The 12442-nt window shown below is 32.8% G+C and overlaps 1 protein-coding gene across 1 annotated transcript in view; it reads left to right on the top strand.

Moving 5' to 3' along the window:
- The window catches only part of LOC308264139 (ZZ-type zinc finger-containing protein 3-like), a gene marked incomplete at both ends in the record, with an annotated part of 63730 nt that extends 52182 nt beyond the window's left edge, over positions 1-11548 (top strand). Inside the window, one exon of the mRNA XM_080697263.1 lies at positions 10349-11548. Within this exon, the coding sequence (XP_080553389.1) occupies positions 10349-11548 (1200 nt within the window). The remainder of the gene's footprint in view (positions 1-10348) is intronic.
- Positions 11549-12442: the final 894 nt, after the last annotated feature.

The raw sequence follows: 12442 nt of genomic DNA, 5'->3' as shown, positions 1-12442 counted from the left end.
AGTACGTTCACTAAGTGGTAAATGTTTATTGACTTTGAATCTATCAAATTTCAGCTAGAACTCATGTAGCATGTATATCTAAATCAGAAAGGTGATAGACTGAGAATCATCAGGAAAAAACAGCCGCAAATAGTAACTGATTGTTCTTTTGGATTGTTTTAGGCTATCAGCCACTTATGCGAACAGAAAGATTAACATCCTAAAAAATTCTATCTTGTGACAAAATTCCATTAACTCATGATAGTCAAAAACACATTAACTAACAACCATTTATGTTGCTTTGACAGATCCAAAAATTTGTATGCAGTTTTAATGATGAAAAACCCCACTCATCATAATTTTTGAGTGTTGAATTGATCCTAGGATGAGAGGCTGATAATTTGATTGTTCTGTAATGTGCTAGTGCATAATTTCAGAAAGAGAAATCATTTTATATAGAAACTAATTGCATGTGAATAAGTCTCAAGAAGTTGTTAATAAACTTAGAAATACTTTTCAAAACTGAAAAACAATATAAAGTGCCTTGAAGAGGTAGAATATTAAAGAATACTGTACAGATGTTGCTCTGGGAAAGAGTATGAAGAAATCCATGTCAAGGAGATTAAATGTGTATTTTCAATCTCTACTGTATTAAGACAATCATCTGGTGATTCATTCAACCTTCTAAAACCAAATTTATAATATTAATTATAAAAATTCCAAATTATTTTGGAGTTAAAGTGCTTTTCATGGGAAACATATTGTGTCTTTCCAAATATACCCACACATTATACTTTACATACAAGAAATCAGTGAAACAGATACATATACACCTTAAAATGAATGTATTTAAAAATATAAAAATATCAATATATTTAGGTTTTTTTTTTTTTTTTTTGGTGGTACCGGGGTTCCTGGAAGCCCTTCTACCTCCAGGATACACTCCCACGGGCTACACTCCCAGACCTATTTTTTAACATTTTTATGTGGAAACAGACTCTCTTAAGCCAGCGCGGCTGGCTTCGAACCTACACGATCCTCCTGTCTCCGCCTCCCAAGCGCGGGGATTACAAGCGTGCGCCACCATGCCCGGCCTTAGGTATTTTTTTAAATAAATAAGTTTTACACTCAATTTAACTATAGTGAATCAATAATTAATCTAATTAACATTTCTTTTTATTGATGCATTGTAATCATATATCTTAATGGGGTACAATTTGGTAGAGGCTTCTTTTCCCCTACATATTGTCCTTTTTTCTTTCTCCTTTTAACTTACTGAAGATTTTATTTTAAATAAAAAATTTTTAATGGACTGGAACCAATTCATGTTTACAATCTTCTAAATTATATAGTCCTAACATGTCAGATATTAGAAAATGTAATATAAGTGTTCAATAAGTGGTGATAAAGTAAACCAAATTAAAAAAAATAAGTCTGAAAATCATTCAACAATAGAAGTATACATTATATATACATATATACATGTATGTACATGATGGGGTGTGTCCATACAGCGCCTAAGGAGATGCAGCCTTCCTCGGCCTGAGTGGCCTACAGCCTATGGCGAAACTTTAAGTAAAGTGATTCAGCAGAAAATGGGCTAAAGATGGCGCCTGGAGGAAGCTATGAAGTCGTGGTTTCCCCATTCATTATGGGTGGGGAGACTGAGTGGTTTTTCCCTTTTTACCTTTAAAGGAGCTTTCCGCACACATGAATGGCTCATGTACTGGCCACGTGCTAGTGATCTTTATCCCGGATAGGCTAGGCTATTTCTCATGGGAATTCCCCTTGTGGCTTGGTGCTATATATTTGACTGCTTGGAGAGAAATAAATGAGATCTTGCTTGACTTGACTCCTGGCTCCTGGGTTTGTGTTCGAGTCGTCGGTACGCATCATCTCGCCAAGCTCTGCCAGCTGTCAGGCTGGATTCCCGACATGTACATAATTTATACAAAATATATGCAATATATATTTAGCTTTTTATGAGCAAGTAGCATTCTTTCATATAAGCTACCATAATTTTCTTCTCAATAACTTTCTATATTTTGTTCTTATTTACTTTCAAAGTCCCTATCCCTGTCTGACATTTCGTACTCTTATTTTGAACATTTTGCTTTTTTCCTTTTTAAAATTTTTATAAATGTATTAATTTATCAAAAATATTATAAAAATTCTAAAATGGCTAGCTCATAGAAAATGTTAAATATACAAATATATAATCATATATGTCCATACATAAGTATACATTGATATATTAAATCACTCTATATAATAAATATTACAAACATAATATTTTAATTAATTAAGCTTATTTTAAACCCTTCTTTTCTCTGTTTTTACTTTTTATGCAGATTTAAGCATCCCTGTTTTTTCTCTTTTAGAACTAATTTCTTGCCAACTACAAATAAACATATACATACACACACATAACACAGCTATGACTTTGGTAAAAGCCTTTGAGAAGTGGGTATTGCTCTTTGAATCTATAATATTAATATATGTGTTTTATAATAGTTTTAATAATTCTTCTATAAAATATAAAAATATAGATAGGATTTAGCCTAGTACTAGGCCATCTGAATTTTTTTTTTTTTTTTTTTTTTTTTTTTGGTGGTACTGGAGTTGGAACCCTTCTACCTCCAGGCTACACTCCCAGACCTATTTTATATTTCATTTGAAAACAGGGTCTCTTAAGCCGAAGAGGCTGGCTTCGAACCTGCATGATCCTCCTGTTTCTGCCTCTCAACCACAGGGATTACAAGCTTGTGCCACCACGACCGGTGTTGAAAAAAACTTAATCAGAAAACTGAAAGCACTAAATATTTACTAGTAAGTATAGTAAGAAACATCCCCAAAATGAATTAATTAGGTATACATTTAACAAAATACAATCACTATCTTCATGAAGAAAACTACAGAACTCAGTTAAAAGACAACAAAAGACAATGAAATAAATAAAAAGATACTTCGTGTTTATAAATAGGAAGACAGATGATTTAATTGTTTAGTACATTTTCTTCTTCATCAGTCTGTCAGATATTCTATTTTTTGCATATTATCTGACTCATCTTTATATTTACAGTGACTAGTCTAGTAAAATACACTGACAGTACTAATGTCTGTAAAAAAGATCATTTCATAAGTGGAATCTGAGAAAACTAGGAAAGTTTTAAAATCAAACATTTTGAGATGTATTGCAAAAACAAAGGGGATGAATCTCTTTGAAGGTCCACATCTTTGTGGAGATTGAGGTAGCATGCAATGGCCACTTCCAATCTATCAGTTGAATTGAGATTCAGGTGTGGATTACCAGGAGATATAACAAGAACCACTTGCTCATCTGAACTCTCACTCCGAGGCCATGCTATAGATTTGTATTATATTCAGCATAAAATTTCTCAAGCTATTACTAGACATAAATAGAAAAATTAGATCTGAAAAAAAATTATACTGTATTCAAGGTATGATATTCTATTAAAAACATTTCCAACAAAAATTATTTAATTATCCTCTCAGTAAACAAATGTGGCGAGCAGTGATCTGCATATATGAGCTTAAATACAGTTTCTAGGTTTTGTTTACTTTTTGATTAAAAAAACTAACTTCCTGGCTAAGCATCCTATTTAGATTTGCTTCTACAGCTAACTACCACTATGTCTAACTTCCAGAATGGAAAATTATACACGATCATTTAACTACTTCAATTTTAGTCTTATCCTATTTGTTGTATTCCTGATAATTAATCTGTGAGCAGTTACATTGTCCAATATCTAATGCACAGCACAAGAAAATGAACATTTGTACATTGTGGTTTCATAGACTAAATTAAAGAGAATTTTTATTAATAGCTGTACTTTTTATAAATTTTATGAGTTAATAGGGTTCAATTAATATTGTCAAGTGGTATCCTTCATACATATGTCTCTGGGGCACTGGGAAGTTGGAAAATGTGTAAGGAGTGGTTGAGCAGTTATATTGGTACCCTAGTAATTAGAGAATGGGTAATTAAAGTGCATCTGTGTTAGGCTCCTGGGTACTGTCAATGATCCTGTAGTGTGAATAAAAGAGAAATTACCAGTTTGGCAAGGGAATATGGCTTTTCTCTTTTTCTTAAATTTTAGATCTACATCTGTGTTTAATTAGAAGAAGAAATGAATTCCCATTAACACCATTAGGCAACATGCTATGATTGGTTAAAGCCTACATGGACTGTGAAACTGATATAGAAAGCTCATAAGGTCATGATACATTTTATTTTTAATTTCAGAATGACTTAAGAAAAATAAAACACAAATACTGAATAGTCTCTACCTAATAGTTTGTAAAATATCTTCCTTTACTTTGGGCCACTTTCTAACTCTGTGTCATTTAAACAAAAACCTACTCAGTAAAAATGACTTAACAAACTTGTGATTGAATTTTTTCCTAGAGATACGGGTGAGATGCAGTCCCATAAGCTTTGTAATAGGCTCAGCATACAAAAATGTCACATATATTAATGACAGTATAAAGCAGTTTACTAAAAGATAGTAGTCACGGATGTTACAGATGACTGGCTGTGCTGATGCTCTAGTTTCCAGAGAGATCCAAATTAAATTGCTTTTATCTCCTGAAGCAGAATAACATTTCATATTCCTCATGATAATAAAATATATCCTTGGGGAAAGTAGTATGTCTGTACTTTTAAAATGAGACAGTCATGATTTAATTAGTATGCAAGAACATAGGCCTGAGTTTTAAGTGAAAGATGACTCTCTTGAGTGCTTTTGTTCAGTGGCCCTCCAAAATTCTGAATTTTTACAGAGAGTTACTGAGTGGATGTATTTGTAATTAAACATTGCCTTTATTTAAAGTTTAAAAATATTCTGCCACTTATTCCCCAGAGATATTAACTTAAAATGAAAATATTCCCCCTTTTGTATATAATTATACTACAAAGTACTAGTCTGTAAAGTTGGAATTTAGGGAAAAACACTAATATTAGACAACAATAAACAAATTGTAAAAGCAGGTTAATGGTGGGTAATTTTATCCACAGGAGAGTAAGATACTTGAATTTAGATGTCAGCTTTTAAATAGACACAAAATTACTTGCTGTTTCTTATATTAAGATTCATACTTTTGAGGCATATTGTTTTCATTTTCTTTGGCTCTATACACCATAATAAAATTGCTGGATGAAACAGTAGTTCTATTCTTAGATTTTTAAGTGATATGCATAGTGATCTCTGTAATTGCTGGATTACTTTACATCCCGAAGAGTGCACAAAAGTTCTTCCTTCTCCACATCCTCGCCAGTATTTGTTATTTTTTGTTGTTTAGATTATGGTCATTCTCACTGGCCAGAAGTGGTACCTCAATGGAGATTTAATTTGCATTTCTATAATGATTAAGATATTGAGTGCTTTTCACATATCTGTTGTCAATTTGTGTATTTTCTTTTGAGAAGAATGTCTACTAAGATCGTTAGTCCATTTCTGAGTTAATATTATTATAATTTTGTTAATATTTGAGCTAATATCATTAATATCATTATTATCATTTGTTATTGCTGCTTTGTTGATTATTTGCTGTACAGAAACTTTTTCATTTGCTGTTCATTGCAGCACTACTTATAATCACTAATGTATGGAATAAACAAATGTTAATCAACAGATGAGTGGATAAAGAAAATGCAATATAAAATAATAATGAATTACTATTCAGCCATATAATAATATAGCATCCTGTCACTTGTGACAACATTTATGAAAACTTTGAACTCCTAATAAGTGAAATAATTTAGGTACAGAAAGAAAAGCACCATAGAATCTCACTCATAAGTGAAATCTCAAAAGTTGATCTCAGAGACATTGAGAGCAGAGCAGAGGCTATCAGGTACTGGGGGAAATGAAGTAGGGCAGGGGTTGGAAACAATGGATCAGCAAGTACAGTGCTGTTGTTTGATAGGAAAAAATAAGTTATGATGTTCTTTGGCACCTAATGATGAATATATTAAGAGTAAAGCATTATATATCTTAAAATAGAAGAGAGGATTGTTGATGTACTCATTATAATGGAATGAAAAAGTTTAAGATGCTGCTATGCTAATTACTCTAATTTAATCCGTACTCAATGTATACATGAATTAAAATATCACATTCTACCTCATAAATATGTATAAGTATTATGTGTCAGCTAAAGAACATTTCTAAATAATATAAAGGCGTATGCTGTCATTTTATTTTAATAAACATCTTTAGAAAATTTGAGTCATTTCTCCAAAATATTATTAATATAAAATAATATCAAATGCAGAGTAAAATTTATTAAGATTTTTTAAAATATATGGTCTCCTCCTTTTTCTTCTTCCATAATTGACTTAGTTAAAAAATAAACATTGAAATATTGAAAGCATAAGTTATATTTTTTCTTCTTTAAAGATTATATTTTCAAAATTCTGAAATTAATAGTTTCAAGATTAAAATTTTTATGTGCACTACCAATTGTTCAAACCACTTAACTTTTATGCCTTGCCTTCAATAACCAGAACAAGTAAAAACAATTTATATATGCCAAGGATCATTAGAATGTGAAATGTGAATAAATTTGCATTATGATGACGATGATAACTAGCATTAGTAAACATAATTACTTGGAAGGTTTATTATAAGTGAAATAAGAGCTGGATGTGGTGATGCACACTTGTAATCACAGTATTTGGGAGGCTGAGACTGAAGGATCATGGTTCAAGGCCAGCCTCAGCTACTTAGTGAGGCCCTTTGTAACTCAGTGAAACCCTGTTTCAAAGTAAAGAATAAAAAATAGGGATGCAGGTGTAGTAGCTCAGAGGTAGAATGCCCCTGGGTTCCATCTTCAATACATCAAAAAATAAATAAAAAATAAGTGAAGTAGATTCGACATAGTCTTATTCTTTAATGCCCCTATTATTGAGAAATATAGTCTAATTCACATTAGATTGCATGTGAGATTGCCTTTGTAGCTTGTCTAATCAATGAAGTGCAGGATGGTAAAGCTCTGGGACTGTGGGTCCTGGCTTAGAAGAAGACTGGCAGCTTCCAACAAAGCTGTTTCTAGAACTTCACTTCAAAGATCTTCCAGAATCTTCTCATTCATATGCACAACATATGGAGAAGTTGCATATGATCTCTGCCTAGAAGCCTACAGTGTGAAGTCATCATGGAAACACAAGCCATGTCAAAACTTCAGATGACTACAATGTTATCTGACATTAAGCTACATGGTTTTGAATGACCCCACATAATAACCATTTGTTGAGTCTATTTAATAAGTAGCATAGCAAGAGATAGTGATGGATATTTTTAAGGTTTATGCAACAACAGTTAATTGGAACAAAATACCTTAGGTAAACATTTATCATATTTTGTTATTAAAAAATAGTAAATTAACCTTAACTCTGGCTAAAAATAAAAAGAAGGACTGGAAGTATAGCATAGTGTCAGAGCACTCACTTGACACATGCAAGTCCCAGGTTTCCATCTTTGACACCACAAAAAATAAAATGTATATAAGTAGAAAGAAGGTAGCAATAATAATGACTCCTTTGTTTCAGGCACAGTTCCCTCTACTTTGCACATCTTATTCCATTCAATGACCATATAATTACTTGTATTATAATTATTATTTGCTTAATTTTTAGACTGGGAAATTGAGATGCTGAACAGTTATATGACTTGTTGAAGAAACACTGGAGCTGAAATATTAATGCAGACAAACGGGGGTGAGATGCTTCTATTACCACTATAGGATTACCTCTCAACTGATTGAGCTTAGAATTAACCCCAGGTGTAATTGATTTTGAAGCCTAAAAAATTCCATGATTGATATACAAAGTTCAAAATTTCTGATGGCTTAGTTCATGATATTTCAACTTTATAGTGCTGCAAAAACATATGCATTCTGTAGAATGTCCTTCATATTTTGTTCATCTCCTGAGCTAGCAATATGTGGCCTGATACTCTCTCACGATGACTAAGTAGGACAGTAGACAACTTATATTCTGAGTACTGTGTTGCTAGGTTCCAATATCTGGTAGGTAGGCATAGTAAATGTACTTTTGACATATGATGTTTTTAATTTTTAATAGGAAATTTGGGAAATGACCCTGGAGTAAATTGAAGAATATCTGTATCTTGTTTTTCTCATCTTTCAAACACTATCTAGTACTGCACTCCAAATCAACTAATTGTGCTGAATCTGGTATATTTCTGACTTAATGGCACTGTATACAGAATTCTACAACCTAAACCACTGCCTGGGTTATATATTGTATACATTTGTGTTTTCTCATTTTACATTAAGATCCACAGAACAAAGATTCTCTTCTGTTTGCTCACTTTAGGACTTCCAGTGCCTAAAATATTGCCTAACACAGCGGATTTGATAAAGATTTTTGAAATGAAGTATCACAGGGAACTCTTAGCTACCTAGGAAGATGTTGAACTGAATTTTGAACAGTCAACCCTATCATTAAAACAACTTTTCTGGTGATTTATCTGGTTTCCTTAACATACCTTTCTCTCTAATTCCTCTACCAGTCCTTTTGGTCAGGGAACTAGTATGCATGGACCTCAATATTAAAATTTAGTATTAAATAGAAAGGCTCAGAGAAAATATAAAGACATTATTATCACCCTAATAAAGTAACCAATTTTAATGACAGTAATTTATTCATATTTTACTTAAAAAGATAATTTTGTATGGCTACCAAAGGTAGTTGAATTATTTTTGGATACTGATAAAATATATAGTAAACCTAAATTGCTACACAAATGTCTTTCTGAGATATGGCATCCTCCATTCATTTAAAATAATCATTAAGAAAAAAATGGTTACATTAATTTTATATTGAAAGAAAGAAGTTAGGCTTTAATACTACCAAATAACAATCAATCCTTTTATGTTTCTTATTTTTTATATAATTTATCAAAAACTAACTAAACTGAAAGAAGTTATATTATGAAATTATCACCTCTAAACAAAACACAGAATATAAGCAAAGTTGTAGAGGAGTATGAATGTTTTGAGTCACTGAAGTTAAAGTTTCACCAAACAATTACAGCCAACTCTTTGTTATTCTCTCTTGTGTCAGTAGAAACAAGTTATATTCTTGTTCTGCATTTTTATTTTTAAATTATTATATAAATTTGAAAAATTACCAAATTATGATCAACTAGTTTCTCACACTTACTTTTTATCATAGGAAGTGAAAGATAAAGGTAAAATTACTTTTTCACTTGGCACCCTAATAATTATTTTGAAACTTGTAATAATAAAGACCAGCATTACTATAAAATTTCATATTTTAATTTTTCATAATATTTTCAGATAAGAAAACAAGTTTCAAGTACTGATTGCTTTGTTATTCCTATAGTTAAATTTTTAACCTCTGAAAAACCCATTTATTTTGTGTGATGAATCAGGAGTGTATAAAGTGAATATTTCTAAAATGATTTAATTTTACATAAAAGCATTTTTTATTATGGCTTTTAAAGTGATGCTCAGACTAATACAAAAGCAAATGTAATTTATGAGGCTTACCTTTACAAAAATTTCTGTAATAAATAGATATGTACTTTTGTTAATATGCTATTACATTCTCATTTTAGAATAACTCACTTATCATATTTGAATTATTTGTTTGAAAATAATTGTTTTACTATGTAAGAGGTTTTAATTTATTTTTTATTTTATTTATTTTTTATTTTTTTAATTTATTTTTTAACAGACAATATGCACATAGTTTATTTCTCACAGTTCTCCTGACAAATGAACATTATTCAAGAACATACTGTATACACAGATAAGAAGAAACATACAAAACGTTTTAAATTATGCACAACAAAATCCACCAGTATAAAAGAATGCATGTGAACTCTTGCTCACTGCGCAGACTAAATTTAATCACTTATTTAAATAGTAATAAAAATACAATCTTTTATGGATCTTGTGCAGACTACAAAAGAGGGAAATTATTACCATATATATGATTTTTATATTAGGCTGTTTCTTTGATGAGTTGCATCAACAACTCCCAAATACAGAGGCAGAGGCTGTGTATTTAAAGGAATTAATGTTGTGAATTAGACTTTACACAGTTACTACCACTGGCACTTTTCACCATAGTTTGTACACATCACATGATCATCTTATATAACATTACATTTAAAAAATATATCTGAGTGACAATTTTATAACATTCACACACCATGAGCTGGTTAAGAAAGCAATGCCACAGTTGCCTCCTGTAGTGCTTCGCGGTTGGTAATAAGGACAGTTCATTGCTCTTTGTTATATTTGGAACAAACGGACACTGAGAAGAAATGCTACTATTGGAAACCATTATCAGAGATTGCTCCAGACGATTGCTGTACTCGAGGCTCAGCGTTCTCAAGCAGTCCAGGACCTTGAAAGTTTAGGCAAACACCAGAGAGAAGCACTGAAAAATCCCATTGGATTTGTGGAAAAACTCCAGAAGAAGGCCGATATAGGGCTTCCATATCCACAGAGAGTTGTTCAGTTGCCCGAGATTATATGGGACCAATATACCAATAGCCTTGGGAACTTTGAAAGAGAATTTAAAAATCGTAAAAGACATACTAGGAGAGTTAAGTTAGTTTTTGATAAAGTAGGTTTACCTGCTAGACCAAAAAGTCCTTTGGATCCTAAGAAGGATGGAGAATCCCTCTCATACTCTATGTTACCACTGAGTGATGGTCCAGAAGGCTCAAGCAGTCGTCCTCAGATGATAAGAGGCCGCCTGTGTGATGATACCAAACCTGAAACATTTAACCAGCTGTGGACTGTCGAAGAACAGAAAAAGCTTGAACAGCTACTTCTCAAGTACCCTCCTGAAGAAGTCGAGTCTCGACGCTGGCAGAAGACTGCAGATGAACTGGGCAACAGGACAGCAAAACAGGTTGCCAGTAGAGTACAGAAGTATTTCATAAAGCTAACTAAAGCTGGTATTCCAGTCCCAGGCAGAACACCAAACTTGTATATATACTCCAAAAAGTCTTCAACAAGCAGACGACAGCACCCCCTTAATAAGCATCTCTTTAAACCTTCCACTTTCATGACTTCTCATGAACCACCAGTGTACATGGATGAAGATGATGACCGGTCCTGTTTTCATAGCCACATGAGCACTGCTATGGAAGAAGCATTGGATGAAGAAAGTATTCCTATGATGTATAGGAATTTACCTGAATATAAAGAACTATTACAGTTTAAAAAGTTAAAGAAGCAGAAACTTCAGCAAATGAAAGCTGAGAGTGGATTTGTGCAGCATGTGGACTTCGAGTGTGACAACTGTGGCACAGAACCCATCCAGGGTGTGCGGTGGCACTGCCAGGACTGTCCTCCAGAAATGTCTTTGGATTTCTGCGATTCTTGTTCAGACTGCTTACATGAAACAGATATTCACAAGGAAGATCACCAATTAGAGCCTATTTATAGGTCAGAGACATTCTTAGACAGAGACTACTGTGTGTCCCAGGGCACCAGTTATAATTACCTTGACCCAAACTACTCTCCAGCAAACAGATGACATGGAAGAGAACATCATTTACTAGTCCTTTTCAGCACATAGCAATGGTATCATTGTTAATTATGGGCGCAGTTTGGAAAGATCCTTGGCTTTCCCTGAAACGACACTCACAGCTCGAGAGCTTCCTGAGTGTTCTTGTCAAGTCCAGCTCTGCACCGTGTGGCTTGAGATCACTGCTCAGCAGCTGAGCATTCCTGGTGAGTAAGGGGTTTCCCTGGTGACTCGTTCACCACGACCTTAAAGCCTTTTAGGTGGTTATCTTACGTGGGTGAGGTGGAAACGAGGGCACACATTAAAGCGAGAGTAAATCCCAAAGGTTTCAAAGAACTTGGTCATAAATATGATAACGAGAAAACAAAGTATTTATATTAAAACAGTTTAGTAGCTTTCAGTTTTGTGAAAATAGTTTTCAGCACAGAAACTGACTTCTTTAGACAAAGTTTTAACCAATGATGGTGTTTGCTTCTAGGATCTATACTCTAAAAGAACTCACTGTCCCAGTGGTGGCCGTTGGTGGCCAGTAGTCAATCGGAGCTGCTTAACCATATTGTTATTTAATTTATTTTTTAATACAAGAGGATTTTTAATTTCAATTGTTACTAAATAACACATTAAAACCAAGTTTTAAAAAGATGAGATAGACCAACATAAAATCATAAGAGAACTTTCATGCTAGTTATTAAAGTTTAATTTAGTACTTGAATATTTAGCCAGAAATAATGCAGAGAAGTGGCACAGACATATCTCATAGAGTCAGTTAAGGCTAAGAAATGCTATTGATTGAATTGTTTCAGATTTTCTAGGTAGAGCAAGTATCTGTGAATAACTTAGTAAAGAAAAATATCAAATATACCAGAAGGACTGAGATGGTGGTGTTCATATAATCTACCATGA

Source organism: Muscardinus avellanarius (genome assembly GCF_963383645.1).
Source record: "Muscardinus avellanarius genome assembly, chromosome: 6".
NCBI lineage: Eukaryota > Metazoa > Chordata > Mammalia > Rodentia > Gliridae > Muscardinus > Muscardinus avellanarius.
The sequence above is the reverse complement of the archived record's forward strand: the minus strand, read 5'-3'. Positions and strand labels throughout refer to the sequence as shown.